The sequence below is a fragment of the Petromyzon marinus genome, chromosome 68 (genome assembly GCF_048934315.1).
Source record: "Petromyzon marinus isolate PM22_M1 ecotype Great Lakes invasive population chromosome 68, UKy_Petmar_22M1.pri1.0, whole genome shotgun sequence".
Classification (NCBI taxonomy): domain Eukaryota; kingdom Metazoa; phylum Chordata; class Hyperoartia; order Petromyzontiformes; family Petromyzontidae; genus Petromyzon; species Petromyzon marinus.
This window is the reverse complement of record NC_133734.1, coordinates 7,893,250-7,910,199: the sequence shown is the minus strand read 5'-3', so window position 1 is coordinate 7,910,199 and position 16,950 is coordinate 7,893,250. Positions and strand designations below refer to the sequence as shown.

At 50.7% G+C, this 16,950-nt stretch overlaps 1 protein-coding gene and 1 long non-coding RNA gene across 17 annotated transcripts in view; one reads left to right on the top strand and one right to left on the bottom strand.

Annotated features, from left to right (window-relative positions):
* The first annotated feature begins 10,344 nt into the window (after positions 1–10,344).
* On the top strand, positions 10,345–11,584 carry LOC142906646 (uncharacterized). Of its 14 annotated transcripts, none has more exons than XR_012930418.1 (4): positions 10,345–10,718; positions 10,779–10,902; positions 10,935–10,962; positions 11,027–11,584. It is a non-coding gene; the product is annotated as an uncharacterized LOC142906646 (long non-coding RNA). The 14 variants fall into 14 exon arrangements; XR_012930422.1 differs by having other exon boundaries at positions 10,345–10,778; positions 10,811–10,874; XR_012930427.1 differs by having other exon boundaries at positions 10,811–10,902; positions 10,935–11,584.
* A 570-nt stretch (positions 11,585–12,154) lies between these two features.
* LOC116937525 (2-oxoglutarate dehydrogenase complex component E1-like) overlaps positions 12,155–16,950 on the bottom strand; it is a 159,658-nt gene continuing 154,862 nt past the window's right edge. For all 3 annotated transcript variants that reach the window (XM_076054890.1, XM_076054889.1, XM_076054892.1), the window contains one exon: positions 12,155–12,293. In XM_076054890.1, the coding sequence (XP_075911005.1) occupies positions 12,173–12,293 (121 nt within the window). In that variant the 3' untranslated portion in view covers positions 12,155–12,172. The remainder of the gene's footprint in view (positions 12,294–16,950) is intronic.

Genomic DNA, 16,950 nt, shown 5'->3' with positions numbered 1-16,950 from the left:
TGAGATGACTGAGATGACTGGCTGATGCACCACCTGTGCCCCCTACTGTGCCAACCCGCTGTGCTTTAGCCACCCGGCGCTCCGCTCGTTGTTGTGAGCGTCGCTCCTCCGCCCTCCGTTGTTGTTGGAGGGCGACTGCCTCCAACTGCCCAGTAGCGTCCTTCACGAGCCTCCTCCACAGAGGCCGATCTTGACGCCGCTGGTACCGGTCATCGGCAAGTCCACTCAGCTCCACGTCCTCCTGTACCACGTCACTCCATCTCTTCTCTAGCCCGTGCCGCGCCCGTTTAGCCCCCTCAATCCGGCCGAACAAAAGCTGTTTCAGCATGCGGTGGCTGGGCATGCGGGCTACATGACCCAGCCATCGCAGCCTTGCCCGCCGGAGGAGCTCACCGATGGGACTTTGTCCAGGATTTTTGAGCTCCTCACACAATCCAGCCTGGTTAAACCCAGGATGGATCGTAGGCAGGCCAGCCTAAATGTTTCTAACCGGCGAAGATGTTCCATTAGGGGGGTCCACGTTTCGCAAACGTAGAGAAGGGAGGGAATGACCGTGGCCGAGAAGACCCCGAAGCTTCGTGCGGAGCGACAGACCAGGTAGCTTCCACACAGCGTTACGCAACCGACGAAAAGATATTGCCGCTCGACTGATGCGGAGTTGACGCCGCTATCCAATCGGAGGTGCTCATAATAAGCACACTGCCCCAGGTATGGGAAAACTCGCCAACCCTCCTCCACAACTGCTCCATCAACAATGGGGAGCCGAGATGGATCAGCCTCCCCACTGCATTTTTAACCAGGTGGAAATTCCTTCCGGTGCGGCCAATTGGAAGCTTCTCGAGGCACGTGGCCAAAGGTGATGGATAAATGACGTGGGAGCCAGAGGACATCCCTGTCGCACCCCTGAAAGGTGAACAGGGAACGGCTCCGACTCACGGCCACGTAGTTTTTTTTTTTTTTTACCCGGGACCTCCCACCATCATGAACGTCCTTAGTGATCGTGAGCAGAGGGTCTGGGACTCCAAAATGCACGGAGAACAACTCAGAGCCCAGGGCCTGTGGATGGATGCGCCGATGCCAGAACGTGTTCGTAATCACAAGTTATATACTTCAGCCCCTTGGTGTTAGTTAGACTTTTAACCCTTATTATTATTATAGTAAAACTTATTTGAGATTTTAGATTCCTATATGTTGAATGAATGCATCATCCTGCCAAAGTAAATTCCGTGTCGGTGTGAACTTTCATGGCGAATAAAACACTTTCTGATTCTGATGGGCTTCTATTACTATTGAGCTGATCCGATCCATGCCCTGCAATCACTCCAGACCAGGTGCCAGCATCATGACCAAGTGGGGAATGAAAGGCACCTAAACAGGATGACTCTATCCCGAGGGGCCACTTTAGCCAGCACCTGTGACAGGAGGTCATAGAAGGCATCTGACTCATCGGCCTTGCCTGCATCCCTCCACTGATGTTCATCTTCGGTGGGGGCATAAGTAACCACGACCACCATTCCTCACCTGTTGTTGATGGGGAGGGGAGCCAACACTCACTCACCCACTCACTCAACCACACTCACCCACCCACACTCACCCACACACTCACCCACTCACTCAACCACACTCACTCACCCACACTCACCCACCCACCCACTCACCCACTCACCCACCCACTCAACCACACACTCACTCACCCACTCACTCACTCACCCACCCACCCACTCACCCACCCACTCAACCACACACTCACTCACCCACTCACCCACCCACACTCACCCACCTACTCACCCACCCACTCAACCACACACTCAGTCACCCACACTCACCCACCCACTCTCATCCACCCACTCACCCACCCACTCAGTCACCCACACTCACCCACCCACTCACGCACTCACTCACGCATTCAACCACCCACTCACCCACCCACTCAACCACCCACTCACTCACCCACTCACCCACCCACCCACTCACCCACTCACCCACACCCATCCACCCACTCACCCACCCACTCAACCACACACTCAGTCACCCACACTCACCCACCCACTCACCCACCCACACTCACGCACTCACTCACGCACTCACCCACCCACTCAACCACCCACTCACCCACACTCACTCACCCAGACTCACCCATATCCACCCACACTCACCCACCCAGACTCACCCACCCATATCCACCAACACTCACTCACCCACTCATCCACCCAGACTCACTCACCCATATCCACCCACACTCACCCACCCACTCAACCACCCAGACTCACTCACCCATTCACTCACCCACACTCACCCACACTCACCCACCCACACTCACTCACCCACACTCACTCACGCACTCAACCACCCACTCACCCACCCACTCACCCACTCACCCACCCACACTCACCCACTCACCCACTCACCCACACTCACCCACTCATCCACCCACTCAACCACACACTCACCCACCCACCCACTCAGTCACCCACACTCACCCACCCACTCTCATCTACCCACTCACCCACCCACTCAGTCACCCACACTCACCCACCCACTCACCCACCCAGACTCACTCACCCACACTCACTCACGCACTCACTCACGCACTCACCCACCCACTCACTCACCCACTCATCCACCCACACTCACCCACCCATATACACCCACACTCACCCACCCACACTCAACCACCCAGACTCACGCACCCACTCACGCACCCACTCACTCACCCACACTCACCCACCCACTCACCCACCCACTCAACCACCACTCACCCACCCACTCAACCACCCACTCAACCACCCACTCACCCACTCAACCACCCACTCACTCACCCACACTAACTCACCCAGACTCACCCATATCCACCCACACTCATCCACCCAGACTTACCCACCCATATCCACCCACACTCACTCACCCACTCATCCACCCAAACTCACCCACACTCATCCACCCACACTCACCCACCCACTCAATCACCCAGACTCACTCACCCACTCACTCACCCAATCAACCACCCACTCACTCACTCACCCACCCAGACTCACTCACCCACCCAGACTCACTCACCCACCCAGACTCACCCACACTCACCCACCCACTCAACCACACACTCACTCACCCACCTATATCTACCCACACTCACTCACCCACTCACCCACCCAGACTCACCCACCGGCAGACTCACCCACCCAGACTCACCCACCCCACTCAACCACACACTCACCCACCCACTCACCCACCCACTCACCCACCCACTCACTCACTCACCCACTCACCCATCCACACTCACCCACCCACTCACCCACCCACCCACACACCCATATCCACCCACACACTCAACCACTCACACTCACTCAACCACCCACACTCACCCACCCACTCAACCACCCACACTCACCCACCCACACTCATCCACCACACTCACGCACCCACTCAACCACCCACTCACCCACCCACTCAACCACCCACTCACCCACCCACTCAAACACCCACTCAAACACACACTCACCCACCCACACTCACCCACCGACTCAACCACCCACCCACACCCACCCACACTCACCCACACACACACAGACCCACCCACCCACCCAGACCCACCCACCCACCCACACCCACCCACACCCACCCACACCCACCCACCCACCCACACCCACCCACCCACCCACCCACCCACACCCACCCACCCACCCACACCCACCCCACCCACCCACCCACCCACCCACCACCCTCACGCACGCGAGGAGGCTGCTTGCACGCAGCACACAGACACAAGGAGAGAGAGAGCGAGAGAGCATACGCAGTCAGCACGCAGCACACAGACACAAGGAGAGAGCGAGAGAGCATACGCAGTCAGCACGCAGCACACAGACACAAGGAGAGAGCGAGAGAGCATACGCAGTCAGCACGCAGTAACCACCACTTATTGTACTGTGTGGTGCAGGAGCGGTCCAGAGGACTTCTCTCCTCTACTTATGAACATTTGACTTACGAACTTTCAGAGATAAGGGACAGACACTCTGTTGTGCTGAACGTCCAGTTGCCTCTTCAGACCGCCAGGTCAACCACCCCACAAATAGATGGTGGTGGTTGTGGTGGTGATGGCATCTACAGCTGCAAAACGTGAAGAACCAGTGGCATCTACATCTGCAGAACGTGAAGAACCAGTGGCATCTACAGAACATGAAGAACCAGTGGCATCTACAGCTGCAGAACGTGAAGAACCAGTGGCATCTACATCTACAGAACGTGAAGAACCAGTGGCATCTACAGAATGTGAAGAACCAGTGGCATCTACATCTACAGAACGTGAAGAACCAGTGGCATCTACATCTGCAGAACGTGAAGAACCAGTGGCATTTACAGAACGTGAAGAACCAGTGGCATCTACATCTGCAGAACGTGAAGAACCAGTGGCATTTACAGAACGTGAAGAACCAGTGGCATCTACATCTGCAGAACGTGAAGAACCAGTGGCATCTACATCTACAGAACGTGAAAAACCAGTGGTATCTACATCTGCAGAACATGAAAAACCAGTGGCATCTACATCTGCAGAACGTGAAGAACCAGTGGCATCTACATCTGCAGAACGTGAAGAACCACTGGCATCTACAGAATGTGAAGAACCAGTGGTATCTACATCTGCAGAACGTGAAGAACCAGTGGCATCTACATCTACAGAACGTGAAGAACCAGTGGCATCTACATCTGCAGTACGTGAAGAACCAGTGGCATCTACATCTGCAGTACGTGAAGAACCAGTGGCATCTACATCTGCAGAACGTGAAGAACCAGTGGTATCTACATCTACAGAACGTGAAGAACCAGTGGCATCTACATCTACAGAACGTGAAGAACCAGTGGCATCTACATCTGCAGTACGTGAAGAACCAGTGGCATCTACATCTGCAGAACGTGAAGAACCAGTGGTATCTACATCTACAGAACGTGAAGAACCAGTGGCATCTACATCTGCAGAACGTGAAGAACCAGTGGCATCTACAGAACGTGAACCAGTGGCATCTACATCTGCAGAACGTGAAGAACCAGTGGCATCTACATCTACAGAACGTGAAGAACCAGTGGCATCTACATCTGCAGAACGTGAAGAACCAGTGGCATCTACATCTGCAGTACGTGAAGAACCAGTGGCATCTACATCTGCAGTACGTGAAGAACCAGTGGCATCTACATCTGCAGAACGTGAAGAACCAGTGGCATCTACATCTGCAGAACGTGAAGAACCAGTGGCATTTACAGAACGTGAAGAACCAGTGGCATCTACATCTGCAGAACGTGAAGAACCAGTGGCATCTACAGAATGTGAAGAACCAGTGGCATCTACATCTGCAGAACGTGAAGAACCAGTGGCATCTACATCTACAGAACGTGAAGAACCAGTGGCATCTACATCTACAGAACGTGAAGAACCAGTGGCATCTACATCTGCAGAACGTGAAGAACCAGTGGCATCTACATCTGCAGTACGTGAAGAACCAGTGGCATCTACATCTGCAGAACGTGAAGAACCAGTGGTATCTACATCTACAGAACGTGAAGAACCAGTGGCATCTACATCTGCAGAACGTGAAGAACCAGTGGCATTTACAGAACGTGAAGAACCAGTGGCATCTACATCTGCAGAACGTGAAGAACCAGTGGCATCTACAGAATGTGAAGAACCAGTGGCATCTACATCTGCAGAACGTGAAGAACCAGTGGCATCTACATCTACAGAACGTGAAGAACCAGTGGCATCTACATCTACAGAACGTGAAGAACCAGTGGCATCTACATCTGCAGAACGTGAAGAACCAGTGGCATCTACATCTGCAGTACGTGAAGAACCAGTGGCATCTACATCTGCAGAACGTGAAGAACCAGTGGTATCTACATCTACAGAACGTGAAGAACCAGTGGCATCTACATCTGCAGAACGTGAAGAACCAGTGGCATTTACAGAACGTGAAGAACCAGTGGCATCTACATCTGCAGAACGTGAAGAACCAGTGGCATCTACAGAATGTGAAGAACCAGTGGCATCTACATCTGCAGAACGTGAAGAACCAGTGGCATCTACATCTACAGAACGTGAAGAACCAGTGGCATCTACATCTACAGAACGTGAAGAACCAGTGGCATCTACATCTGCAGAACGTGAAGAACCAGTGGCATCTACATCTGCAGTACGTGAAGAACCAGTGGCATCTACATCTGCAGAACGTGAAGAACCAGTGGTATCTACATCTACAGAACGTGAAGAACCAGTGGCATCTACATCTGCAGAACGTGAAGAACCAGTGGCATTTACAGAACGTGAAGAACCAGTGGCATCTACATCTGCAGAACGTGAAGAACCAGTGGCATCTACAGAATGTGAAGAACCAGTGGCATCTACATCTGCAGAACGTGAAGAACCAGTGGCATCTACATCTGCAGAACGTGAAGAACCAGTGGCATCTACAGAATGTGAAGAACCAGTGGCATCTACATCTGCAGAACGTGAAGAACCAGTGGCATCTACATCTACAACACGTAAAGACCCAGTGGCATCTACATCTACAGAACGTGAAGAACCAGTGGCATCTACATCTACAGAACGTGAAGAACCAGTGGCATCTACATCTGCAGTACGTGAAGAACCAGTGGCATCTACATCTGCAGAACGTGAAGAACCAGTGGTATCTACATCTACAGAACGTGAAGAACCAGTGGCATCTACATCTGTAGAAAATGAAGAACCAGTGGCATCTAAATCTGCAGAACGTGAAGAACCAGTGGCATTTACAGAACGTGAAGAACCAGTGGCATCTACATCTGCAGAACGTGAAGAACCAGTGGCATCAACATCTGCAGAAAGTGAAGAACCAGTGGCATCTACAGAATGTGAAGAACCAGTGGCATCTACATCTGCAGAACGTGAAGAACCAGTGGCATCTACATCTGCAGAACGTGAAGAACCAGTGGTATCTACATCTACAGAACGTGAAGAACCAGTGGCATCTACATCTGCAGAACGTGAAGAACCAGTGGCATTTACAGAACGTGAAGAACCAGTGGCATCTACATCTGCAGAACGTGAAGAACCAGTGGCATCAACATCTGCAGAACGTGAAGAACCAGTGGCATCTACATCTACAGAACGTAAAGAACCAGTGGCTTCTACATCTGCAGAACGTGAAGAACCAGTGGCATCTACATCTGCAGAACGTGAAGAACCAGTGGCATCAACATCTACAGAACGTGAAGAACCAGTGGCATCTACATCTGCAGAACATGAAGAACCAGTGGCATCTACATCTGCAGAACGTGAAGAACCAGTGGCATCTACAACTGCAGAAAGTGAAGAACCAGTGGCATCTATATCTACAGAACGTGAAGAACCAGTGGCATATACATCTACAGAATGTAAAGAACCAGTGGCATCTACATCTACAGAAAGTGAAGAACCAGTGGCGTCTACATCTGCAGAACGAGAAGAACCAGTGGCATCTACATCTGCAGAACGTGAAGAACCAGTGGTATCTACATCTACAAAACGTGAAGAACCAGTGGCATCTACATCTGCAGAACGTGAAGAACCAGTGGCATTTACAGAACGTGAAGAACCAGTGGCATCTATATCTGCAGAACGTGAAGAACCAGTGGCATCAACATCTGCAGAACGTGAAGAACCAGTGGCATCTACATCTGCAGAACGTGAAAAACCAGTGGTATCTACATCTGCAGAACATGAAAAACCAGTGGCATCTACATCTGCAGAACGTGAAGAACCAGTGGCATCTACATCTGCAGAACGTGAAGAACCAGTGGCATCTACAGAACGTGAACCAGTGGCATCTACATCTGCAGAACGTGAAGAACCAGTGGCATCTACATCTACAGAACGTGAAGAACCAGTGGCATCTACATCTGCAGAACGTGAAGAACCAGTGGCATCTACATCTGCAGTACGTGAAGAACCAGTGGCATCTACATCTGCAGTACGTGAAGAACCAGTGGCATCTACAGAACGTGAACCAGTGGCATCTACAACTGCAGAAAGTGAAGAACCAGTGACATCTACATCTGCAGAACGTGAAGAACCAGTGGCATCTACATCTGCAGTACGTGAAGAACCAGTGGCATCTACATCTGCAGAACGTGAAGAACCAGTGGTATCTACATCTACAGAACGTGAAGAACCAGTGGCATCTACATCTGTAGAACATGAAGAACCAGTGGCATCTACATCTGCAGAACGTGAAGAACCAGTGGCATTTACAGAACGTGAAGAACCAGTGGCATCTACATCTGCAGAACGTGAAGAACCAGTGGCATCAACATCTGCAGAAAGTGAAGAACCAGTGGCATCTACAGAATGTGAAGAACCAGTGGCATCTACATCTGCAGAACGTGAAGAACCAGTGGCATCTACATCTGCAGAACGTGAAGAACCAGTGGCATCTATATCTGCAGTACGTGAAGAACCAGTGGCATCTACATCTGCAGAACGTGAAAAACCAGTGGCATCTACATCTGCAGAACGTGAAGAACCAGTGGCATCTACATCTGCAGAACATGAAGAACCAGTGGCATCTACATCTGCAGAACGTGAAGAACCAGTGGCATCTACATCTGCAGAACGTGAAGAACCAGTGGCATCTACAGAACGTGAACCAGTGGCATCTACATCTGCAGAACGTGAAGAACCAGTGGCATCTACATCTGCAGAACGTGAAGAACCAGTGGCATCTACATCTACAGAACGTGAAGAACCAGTGGCATCTACATCTGCAGAACGTGAAGAACCAGTGGCATCTACATCTGCAGAACATGAAGAACCAGTGGCATCTACATCTGCAGTACGTGAAGAACCAGTGGCATCTACAGAACGTGAACCAGTGGCATCTACAACTGCAGAAAGTGAAGAACCAGTGACATCTACATCTGCAGAACGTGAAGAACCAGTGGCATCTACATCTGCAGTACGTGAAGAACCAGTGGCATCTACATCTGCAGAACGTGAAGAACCAGTGGTATCTACATCTACAGAACGTGAAGAACCAGTGGCATCTACATCTGTAGAACATGAAGAACCAGTGGCATCTACATCTGCAGAACGTGAAGAACCAGTGGCATTTACAGAACGTGAAGAACCAGTGGCATCTACATCTGCAGAACGTGAAGAACCAGTGGCATCAACATCTGCAGAAAGTGAAGAACCAGTGGCATCTACAGAATGTGAAGAACCAGTGGCATCTACATCTGCAGAACGTGAAGAACCAGTGGCATCTACATCTGCAGAACGTGAAGAACCAGTGGCATCTATATCTGCAGTACGTGAAGAACCAGTGGCATCTACATCTGCAGAACGTGAAAAACCAGTGGCATCTACATCTGCAGAACGTGAAGAACCAGTGGCATCTACATCTGCAGAACATGAAGAACCAGTGGCATCTACATCTGCAGAACGTGAAGAACCAGTGGCATCTACATCTGCAGAACGTGAAGAACCAGTGGCATCTACAGAACGTGAACCAGTGGCATCTACATCTGCAGAACGTGAAGAACCAGTGGCATCTACATCTACAGAACGTGAAGAACCAGTGGCATCTACATCTGTAGAACGTGAAAAACCTGTGGCATCTACATCTACAAAACGTGAAGAACTAATGGCATCTACATCTGCAGAACATGAAGAACCAGTGGCATCTACATCTGCACTACGTGAAGAACCAGTGGCATCTACAGAACGTGAACCAGTGGCATCTACATCTACAGAACGTGAAGAACCAGTGGCATCTACATCTGCAGAACGTGAAGAACCAGTGGCATCTACATCTGCAGAACGTGAAGAACCAGTGGCTTTTACATCTGCAGAATGGGAAGAACCAGTGACATCTACATCTGCAGGCGATTATACAACTTTTAAAGCCATTCCCCGTGTTTAGTGTACACGCCGTACAAAGTGTTAAGAATCCACAGGGAGTAAAGTTGTATCATGAACGCCAAGTCAACTCACACCCGCAACACCTCATGCACCCCGAGGTAAATCCCTAGACCAGGTGACCAGGTGAGTGGGTGGGCGAATGTGTGATTGTGTGTGAGTGACCAGGTAATTGAGTGTGTGGGTGAGTGCGTGAGTGACTAAGTAATTGAGTGGGTGAGTGTGTGAGTCACTAGGTAATTGAGTGGGTGAGTGTGTGAGTCACTAGGTAATTGAGTGGGTGAGTGAGTGACTAGGTAATTGAGTGGGTGAGTGAGTGACTAGGTAATTGAGTGAGTGTGTGAGTCACTAGGTAATTGAGTGAGTGTGTGAGTCACTAGGTAATTGAGTGGGTGAGTGAGTGACTAGGTAATTGAGTGGGTGAGTGTGTGAGTCACTAGGTAATTGAGTGAGTGTGTGAGTCACTAGGTAATTGAGTGAGTGTGTGAGTCACTAGGTAATTGAGTGGGTGAGTGTGTGAGTCACTAGGTAATTGAGTGAGTGTGTGAGTGACTAGGTAATTGAGTGAGTGGGTGAGTCACTAGGTAATTGAGTGGGTGAGTGTGTGAGTCACTAGGTAATTGAGTGGGTAAGTGTGTGAGTGACTAGGTAATTGAGTGTGTGGGTGTGTGAGTGACTAGGTAATTGAGTGAGTGTGTGAGTCACTAGGTAATTGAGTGAGTGGGTGAGTCACTAGGTAATTGAGTGGGTGTGTGAGTCACTAGGTAATTGAGTGAGTGAGTGTGTGAGTGACTAGGTAATTGAGTGAGTGTGTGAGTCACTAGGTAATTGAGTGGGTGAGTGTGTGAGTCACTAGGTAATTGAGTGAGTGAGTGTGTGAGTCACTAGGTAATTGAGTGGGTGAGTGTGTGAGTGACTAGGTAATTGAGTGGGTGAGTGTGTGAGTCACTAGGTAATTGAGTGGGTGTGTGAGTCACTAGGTAATTGAGTGAGTGAGTGTGTGAGTGACTAGGTAATTGAGTGAGTGTGTGAGTCACTAGGTAATTGAGTGGGTGAGTGTGTGAGTCACTAGGTAATTGAGTGAGTGAGTGTGTGAGTGACTAGGTAATTGAGTGGGTGAGTGTGTGAGTGACTAGGTAATTGAGTGGGTGAGTGTGTGAGTCACTAGGTAATTGAGTGGGTGAGTGTGTGAGTGACTAGGTAATTGAGTGGGTGAGTGTGTGAGTGACTAGGTAATTGAGTGGGTGAGTGTGTGAGTGACTAGGTAATTGAGTGGGTGAGTGTGTGAGTGACTAGGTAATTGAGTGGGTGAGTGTGTGAGTGACTAGGTAATTGAGTGGGTGAGTGTGTGAGTGACTAGGTAATTGAGTGGGTGAGTGTGTGAGTGACTAGGTAATTGAGTGGGTGAGTGACTAGGTAATTGAGTGGGTGAGTGTGTGAGTGACTAAGTAAGCGAGTGGGTGGCTGAGTGGGTGACTAGGTAATCGAGTGGGTGACTAGGTGAGCGAGCGTGAGCCAGTGTGTTCATCATTATATTTGTGCGAACTTGCTAACGAGCTAGCGGACAGAGAGAGAGAGAGAGCGAGAGCTAAACTTTGGTTATAAAGCAAGACCATCACTCCCGAGTGTGCGTGTACACGCGTGTGTGTGCGTGTACACGTGTGTGTGTGTGTGTACACGCGTGCGTGTGTGTGTACACGCGTGTGGTGCTGGCCACCCACCCTCCTTCGTGTGTAGCCACAGTGCCAGTAACCTTCACAGACGCTGCTGCTACTCGCTACTGACAGCAGCAAATTTGCCCCTACAGCCTGCTAACAGGCTATGCAAGGGAGGGTGTGTGTGTGTGTGTGTTCTATTATAGAGTTTAACTCATCTCTCTCTTCTTTGGTTCTTTCGGTAAAGTCACGTAGAATGATAATAAAATAATAAATTGATAAAATAAAATAACACAATAATATTTATTATTTTATTATCATTCTACGTGGTGGTGACTTTACCGAAAGAACCAAAGAAGATGAATCATTGCAGTCACGAAAGCTTTAAATCGAAATTCATCTCTCTCTCTCTGTGTCACCACCCCCACCCACCCCCACCCACCCCCCCACTCTCTCTCTCTGTGTCACCACCCCCACCCACCCCCACCCACCCCTCTCTCTCTCTGTCACCCACCCACCACCCACCCACCCACACCTCTCTCTCTCTGTCACCCACCCACCACCCACCCACCCACACCTCTCTCTCTCTCTGTGCTCAGTGCATCTCTGTGTAGGCGTCCAGGTCGAAGGCCCGGTCCATGAAGCGCTTGAGCTCAGTCACGTGGGTGTTCTTGTTGCCAGTGGCAGGAGCAGCGGCCGGACCACGGCCAGCGTACCTACAGGGAGAGGGAGAGGGGTGGTGGTGGTGGTGGAGGTGGTGGTGGTGGTGCAGGTGGTGATGGTAGTGGAGGTGGTGATGGTAGTGGAGGTGGTGGTGGTAGTGGAGGTGGTGGTGGTAGTGGAGGTGGTGGTGGTGGTAGTGGAGGTGGTGATGGTAGTGGAGGTGGTGGTGGTAGTGGAGGTGGTAATGGTGAGAGAGGGGTGGTGATGGTAGTGGGGGTGGTGATGGAGGGAGAGGGGTGGTGGTGGTGGTGGAGGTGGTGATGGTAGTGGAGGTGGTGATGGTAGTGGGGGTGGTGGTGGTAGTGGGGGTGGTGATGGTAGTGGAGGTGGTGATGGTAGTGGAGGTGGTGATGGTAGTGGGGGTGGTGATGGTAGTGGGGGTGGTGATGGAGGGAGAGGGGTGGTGATGGTAGTGGAGGTGGTGATGGTAGTGGAGGTGGTGATGGTAGTGGGGGTGGTGGTGGTAGTGGGGGTGGTGATGGTAGTGGAGGTGGTGATGGTAGTGGAGGTGGTGATGGTAGTGGGGGTGGTGATGGTAGTGGGGGTGGTGGTGGTAGTGGAGGTGGTGATGGTAGTGGAGGTGGTGATGGTAGTGGAGTTGGTGATGGTGAGAGAGGGGTGGTGATGGTAGTGGGGGTGGTGATGGTAGTGGAGGTGGTGATGGTGAGAGAGGGGTGGTGATGGTAGTGGGGGTGGTGATGGTAGTGGAGGTGGTGGTGGTAGTGGAGGTGGTGATGGTAGTGGAGGTGGTGATGGTAGTGGAGTTGGTGATGGTGAGAGAGGGGTGGTGATGGTAGTGGAGGTGGTGATGGTGAGAGAGGGGTGGTGATGGTAGTGGAGGTGGTGATGGTAGTGGAGGTGGTGATGGTGAGAGAGGGGTGGTGGTGGTAGTGGAGGTGGTGATGGTAGTGGGGGTGGTGATGGTAGTGGAGGTGGTGATGGTAGTGGAGGTGGTGATGGTAGTGGGGGTGGTGATGGTAGTGGAGGTGGTGATGGTAGTGGAGGTGGTGGTGGTGGGGGTGGTGATGGTAGTGGAGGTGGTGATGGTGAGAGAGGGGTGGTGATGGTGGTGGAGGTGGTGATGGTAGTGGAGGTGGTGATGGTAGTGGAGGTGGTGATGGTGAGAGAGGGGTGGTGATGGTAGTGGAGGTGGTGATGGTAGTGGAGGTGGTGATGGTGAGAGAGGGGTGGTGGTGGTAGTGGAGGTGGTGATGGTAGTGGGGGTGGTGGTGGTGGGGGTGGTGATGGTAGTGGAGGTGGTGATGGTGAGAGAGGGGTGGTGATGGTGGTGGAGGTGGTGGTGGTAGTGGAGGTGGTGATGGTAGTGGAGGTGGTGGTGGTAGTGGAGGTGGTGATGGTGGTAGTGGAGGTGGTGATGGTAGTGGAGGTGGTGGTGGTAGTGGAGGTGGTGGTGGTGGTGGTGGAGGTGGTGATGGTAGTGGAGGTGGTGATGGTGGTAGTGGAGGTGGTGGTGATGGTAGTGGAGGTGGTGGTGGTAGTGGAGGTGGTGGTGGTGGTAGTGGAGGTGGTGGTGATGGTAGTGGAGGTGGTGGTGGAGGTGGAGGTGGTGATGGTAGTGGAGGTGGTGATGGTGAGAGAGGGGTGGTGATGGTAGTGGAGGTGGTGATGGTAGTGGAGGTGGTGATGGTAGTGGAGGTGGTGATGGTGAGAGAGGGGTGGTGATGGTAGTGGAGGTGGTGATGGTAGTGGAGGTGGTGATGGTAGTGGAGGTGGTGATGGTGAGAGAGGGGTGGTGATGGTAGTGGAGGTGGTGATGGTAGTGGAGGTGGTGATGGTGAGAGAGGGGTGGTGATGGTAGTGGAGGTGGTGATGGTGAGAGAGGGGTGGTGATGGTGGTGGAGGTGGTGATGGTGGTGGAGGTGGTGATGGTAGTGGAGGTGGTGATGGTAGTGGAGGTGGTGATGGTAGTGGAGGTGGTGGTGGTGGTGGAGGTGGTGATGGTGAGAGAGGGGTGGTGATGGTGAGAGAGGGGTGGTGATGGTAGTGGAGGTGGTGGTGGTAGTGGAGGTGGTGGTGGTGGTGGAGGTGGTGATGGTAGTGGAGGTGGTGATGGTGAGAGAGGGGTGGTGATGGTAGTGGGGGTGGTGGTGGAGGTGGTGATGGTAGTGGAGGTGGTGGTGGTGGTGGAGGTGGTGATGGTAGTGGAGGTGGTGGTGGTAGTGGAGTTGGTGATGGTGAGAGAGGGGTGGTGATGGTAGTGGGGGTGGTGATGGTAGTGGGGGTGGTGATGGTAGTGGGGGTGGTGATGGTAGTGGAGGTGGTGATGGTAGTGGGGGTGGTGATGGTGAGAGAGGGGTGGTGATGGTAGTGGAGGTGGTGATGGTGGTGGAGGTGGTGATGGTGGTGGAGGTGGTGGTGGTGAGAGAGAGGGGTGGTGATGGTAGTGGAGGTGGTGATGGTAGTGGAGGTGGTGATGGTAGTGGAGTTGGTGATGGTGAGAGAGGGGTGGTGGTGGTAGTGGAGGTGGTGATGGTAGTGGAGGTGGTGATGGTGAGAGAGGGGTGGTGATGGTAGTGGAGGTGGTGATGGTAGTGGAGGTGGTGATGGTAGTGGAGGTGGTGATGGTAGTGGAGGTGGTGATGGTAGTGGAGGTGGTGATGGTAGTGGAGGTGGTGATGGTAGTGAAGGGTGGGAGGGAGAGGGGGAGTGAGAGAGAGGGGTGGTGGTGATGGTAGTGGAGGGAGACACACAAAGGGAGAAACATTAAATGTGTGTGTAGTGTGTAGTGTACAGTGTGTAGTGTAGTGTGTAGTGTACAGTGTGTAGTGTAGTATGTAGTGTACAGTGTGTAGTGTAGTATGTAGTGTAGTATGTAGTGTGTAGTGTAGTATGTAGTGTACAGTGTGTAGTGTACTATGTAGTGTAGTGTGTAGTGTAGTATGTAGTGTGTAGTGTACTATGTAGTGTACTATGTAGTGTGTAGTGTACTATGTAGTGTAGTGTGTAGTGTAGCGTGTAGTGTACAGTGTGTAGTGTAGCGTGTAGTGTACAGTGTATAGTGTGGTGTGTAGTGTGTAGTGTACAGTGTGTAGTGTAGCGTGTAGTGTACAGTGTGTAGTGCAGCGTGTAGTGTACAGTGTGTAGTGTAGCGTGTAGTGTACAGTGTGTAGTGTAGCGTGTAGTGTACAGTGTGTAGTGTGGTGTGTAGTGTACAGTGTGTAGTGTAGTGTGTAGTGTACAGTGTGTAGTGTGTAGTGCACAGTGTGTAGTGTAGCGTGTAGTGTACAGTGTGTAGTGTGGTGTGTAGTGTACAGTGTGTAGTGTAGTGTGTAGTGTAGTATGTAGTGTACAGTGTGTAGTGTAGTATGTAGTGTAGTAGTAGTGTGTAGTGTAGTATGTAGTGTGTAGTATGTAGTGTGTAATGTAGTATGTAGTGTACTATGTAGTGTGTAGTGTACTATGTAGTGTAGTGTGTAGTATAGTATGCAGTGTGTAGTGTACTATGTAGTGTACTATGTAGTGTGTAGTGTACTATGTAGTGTAGTGTGTAGTGTAGTATGTAGTGTGTAGTGTACTATGTAGTGTATGTGTAGTGTAGTATGTAGTGTACTATGTAGTGTGTAGTGTAGTATGTAGTGTAGTAGTAGTGTGTAGTGTAGTATGTAGTGTAGTATGTAGTGTAGTAGTAGTGTGTAGTGTACTATGTAGTGTAGTATGTAGTGTAGTAGTAGTGTGTAGTGTACTATGTAGTGTACTATGTAGTGTACTATGTAGTGTACTATGTAGTGTGTAGTGTAGTAGTAGTGTGTAGTGTACTATGTAGTGTACTATGTAGTGTACTATGTAGTATGTAGTGTAGTAGTAGTGTGTAGTGTACTATGTAGTGTACTATGTAGTGTAGTATGTAGTGTAGTATGTAGTGTACTATGTAGTGTAGTATGTAGTGTAGTGTGTAGTGTAGTATGTAGTGTAGTGTGTACCAGACAGGGCGAGCACGCTGTATAGTGGTACGTATACGAGGCTTCACGTAGTCGTAGTAACCCTGGTTCTAGTGTACTATGTAGTGTACTATGTAGTGTAGTGTGTAGTGTAGTGTGTAGTGTAGTGTGTACCAGACTGGGCGAGCACGCTGCATAGTTGTACGTATACGAGGCTTCACGTAGTCGTAGTAACCCTGGTTCTAGTGTATTATGTAGTGTACTATGTAGTGTACTATGTAGTGTGTAGTGTAGTATGTAGTGTAGTATGTAGTGTAGTATGTAGTGTACTATGTAGTGTGTAGTGTAGTGTGTAGTGTACTATGTAGTATGTAGTGTAGTGTGTAGTGTACTATGTAGTGTAGTGTGTAGTGTACTATGTAGTGTAGTGTGTAGTGTACTATGTAGTGTAGTATGTAGTATGTACCAGACAGGGCGAGCACGCTGTATAGTTGTACGTATACGAGGCTTCACGTAGTCGTAGTATCCCTGGTTCTAGTGTACTATGTAGTGTAGTGTAGTATGTAGTGTAGTGTGTAGTGTAGTGTGTACCAGACAGGGCGAGCACGCTGTATAGTTGTACGTATACGAGGCTTCACGTAGTCGTAGTATCCCTGGTTCTAGTGTAGTATGTAGTGTACTATGTAGTGTACTATGTAGTGTGTAGTGTACTATGTAGTGTGTAGTGTACTATGTAGTGTGTACCAGACAG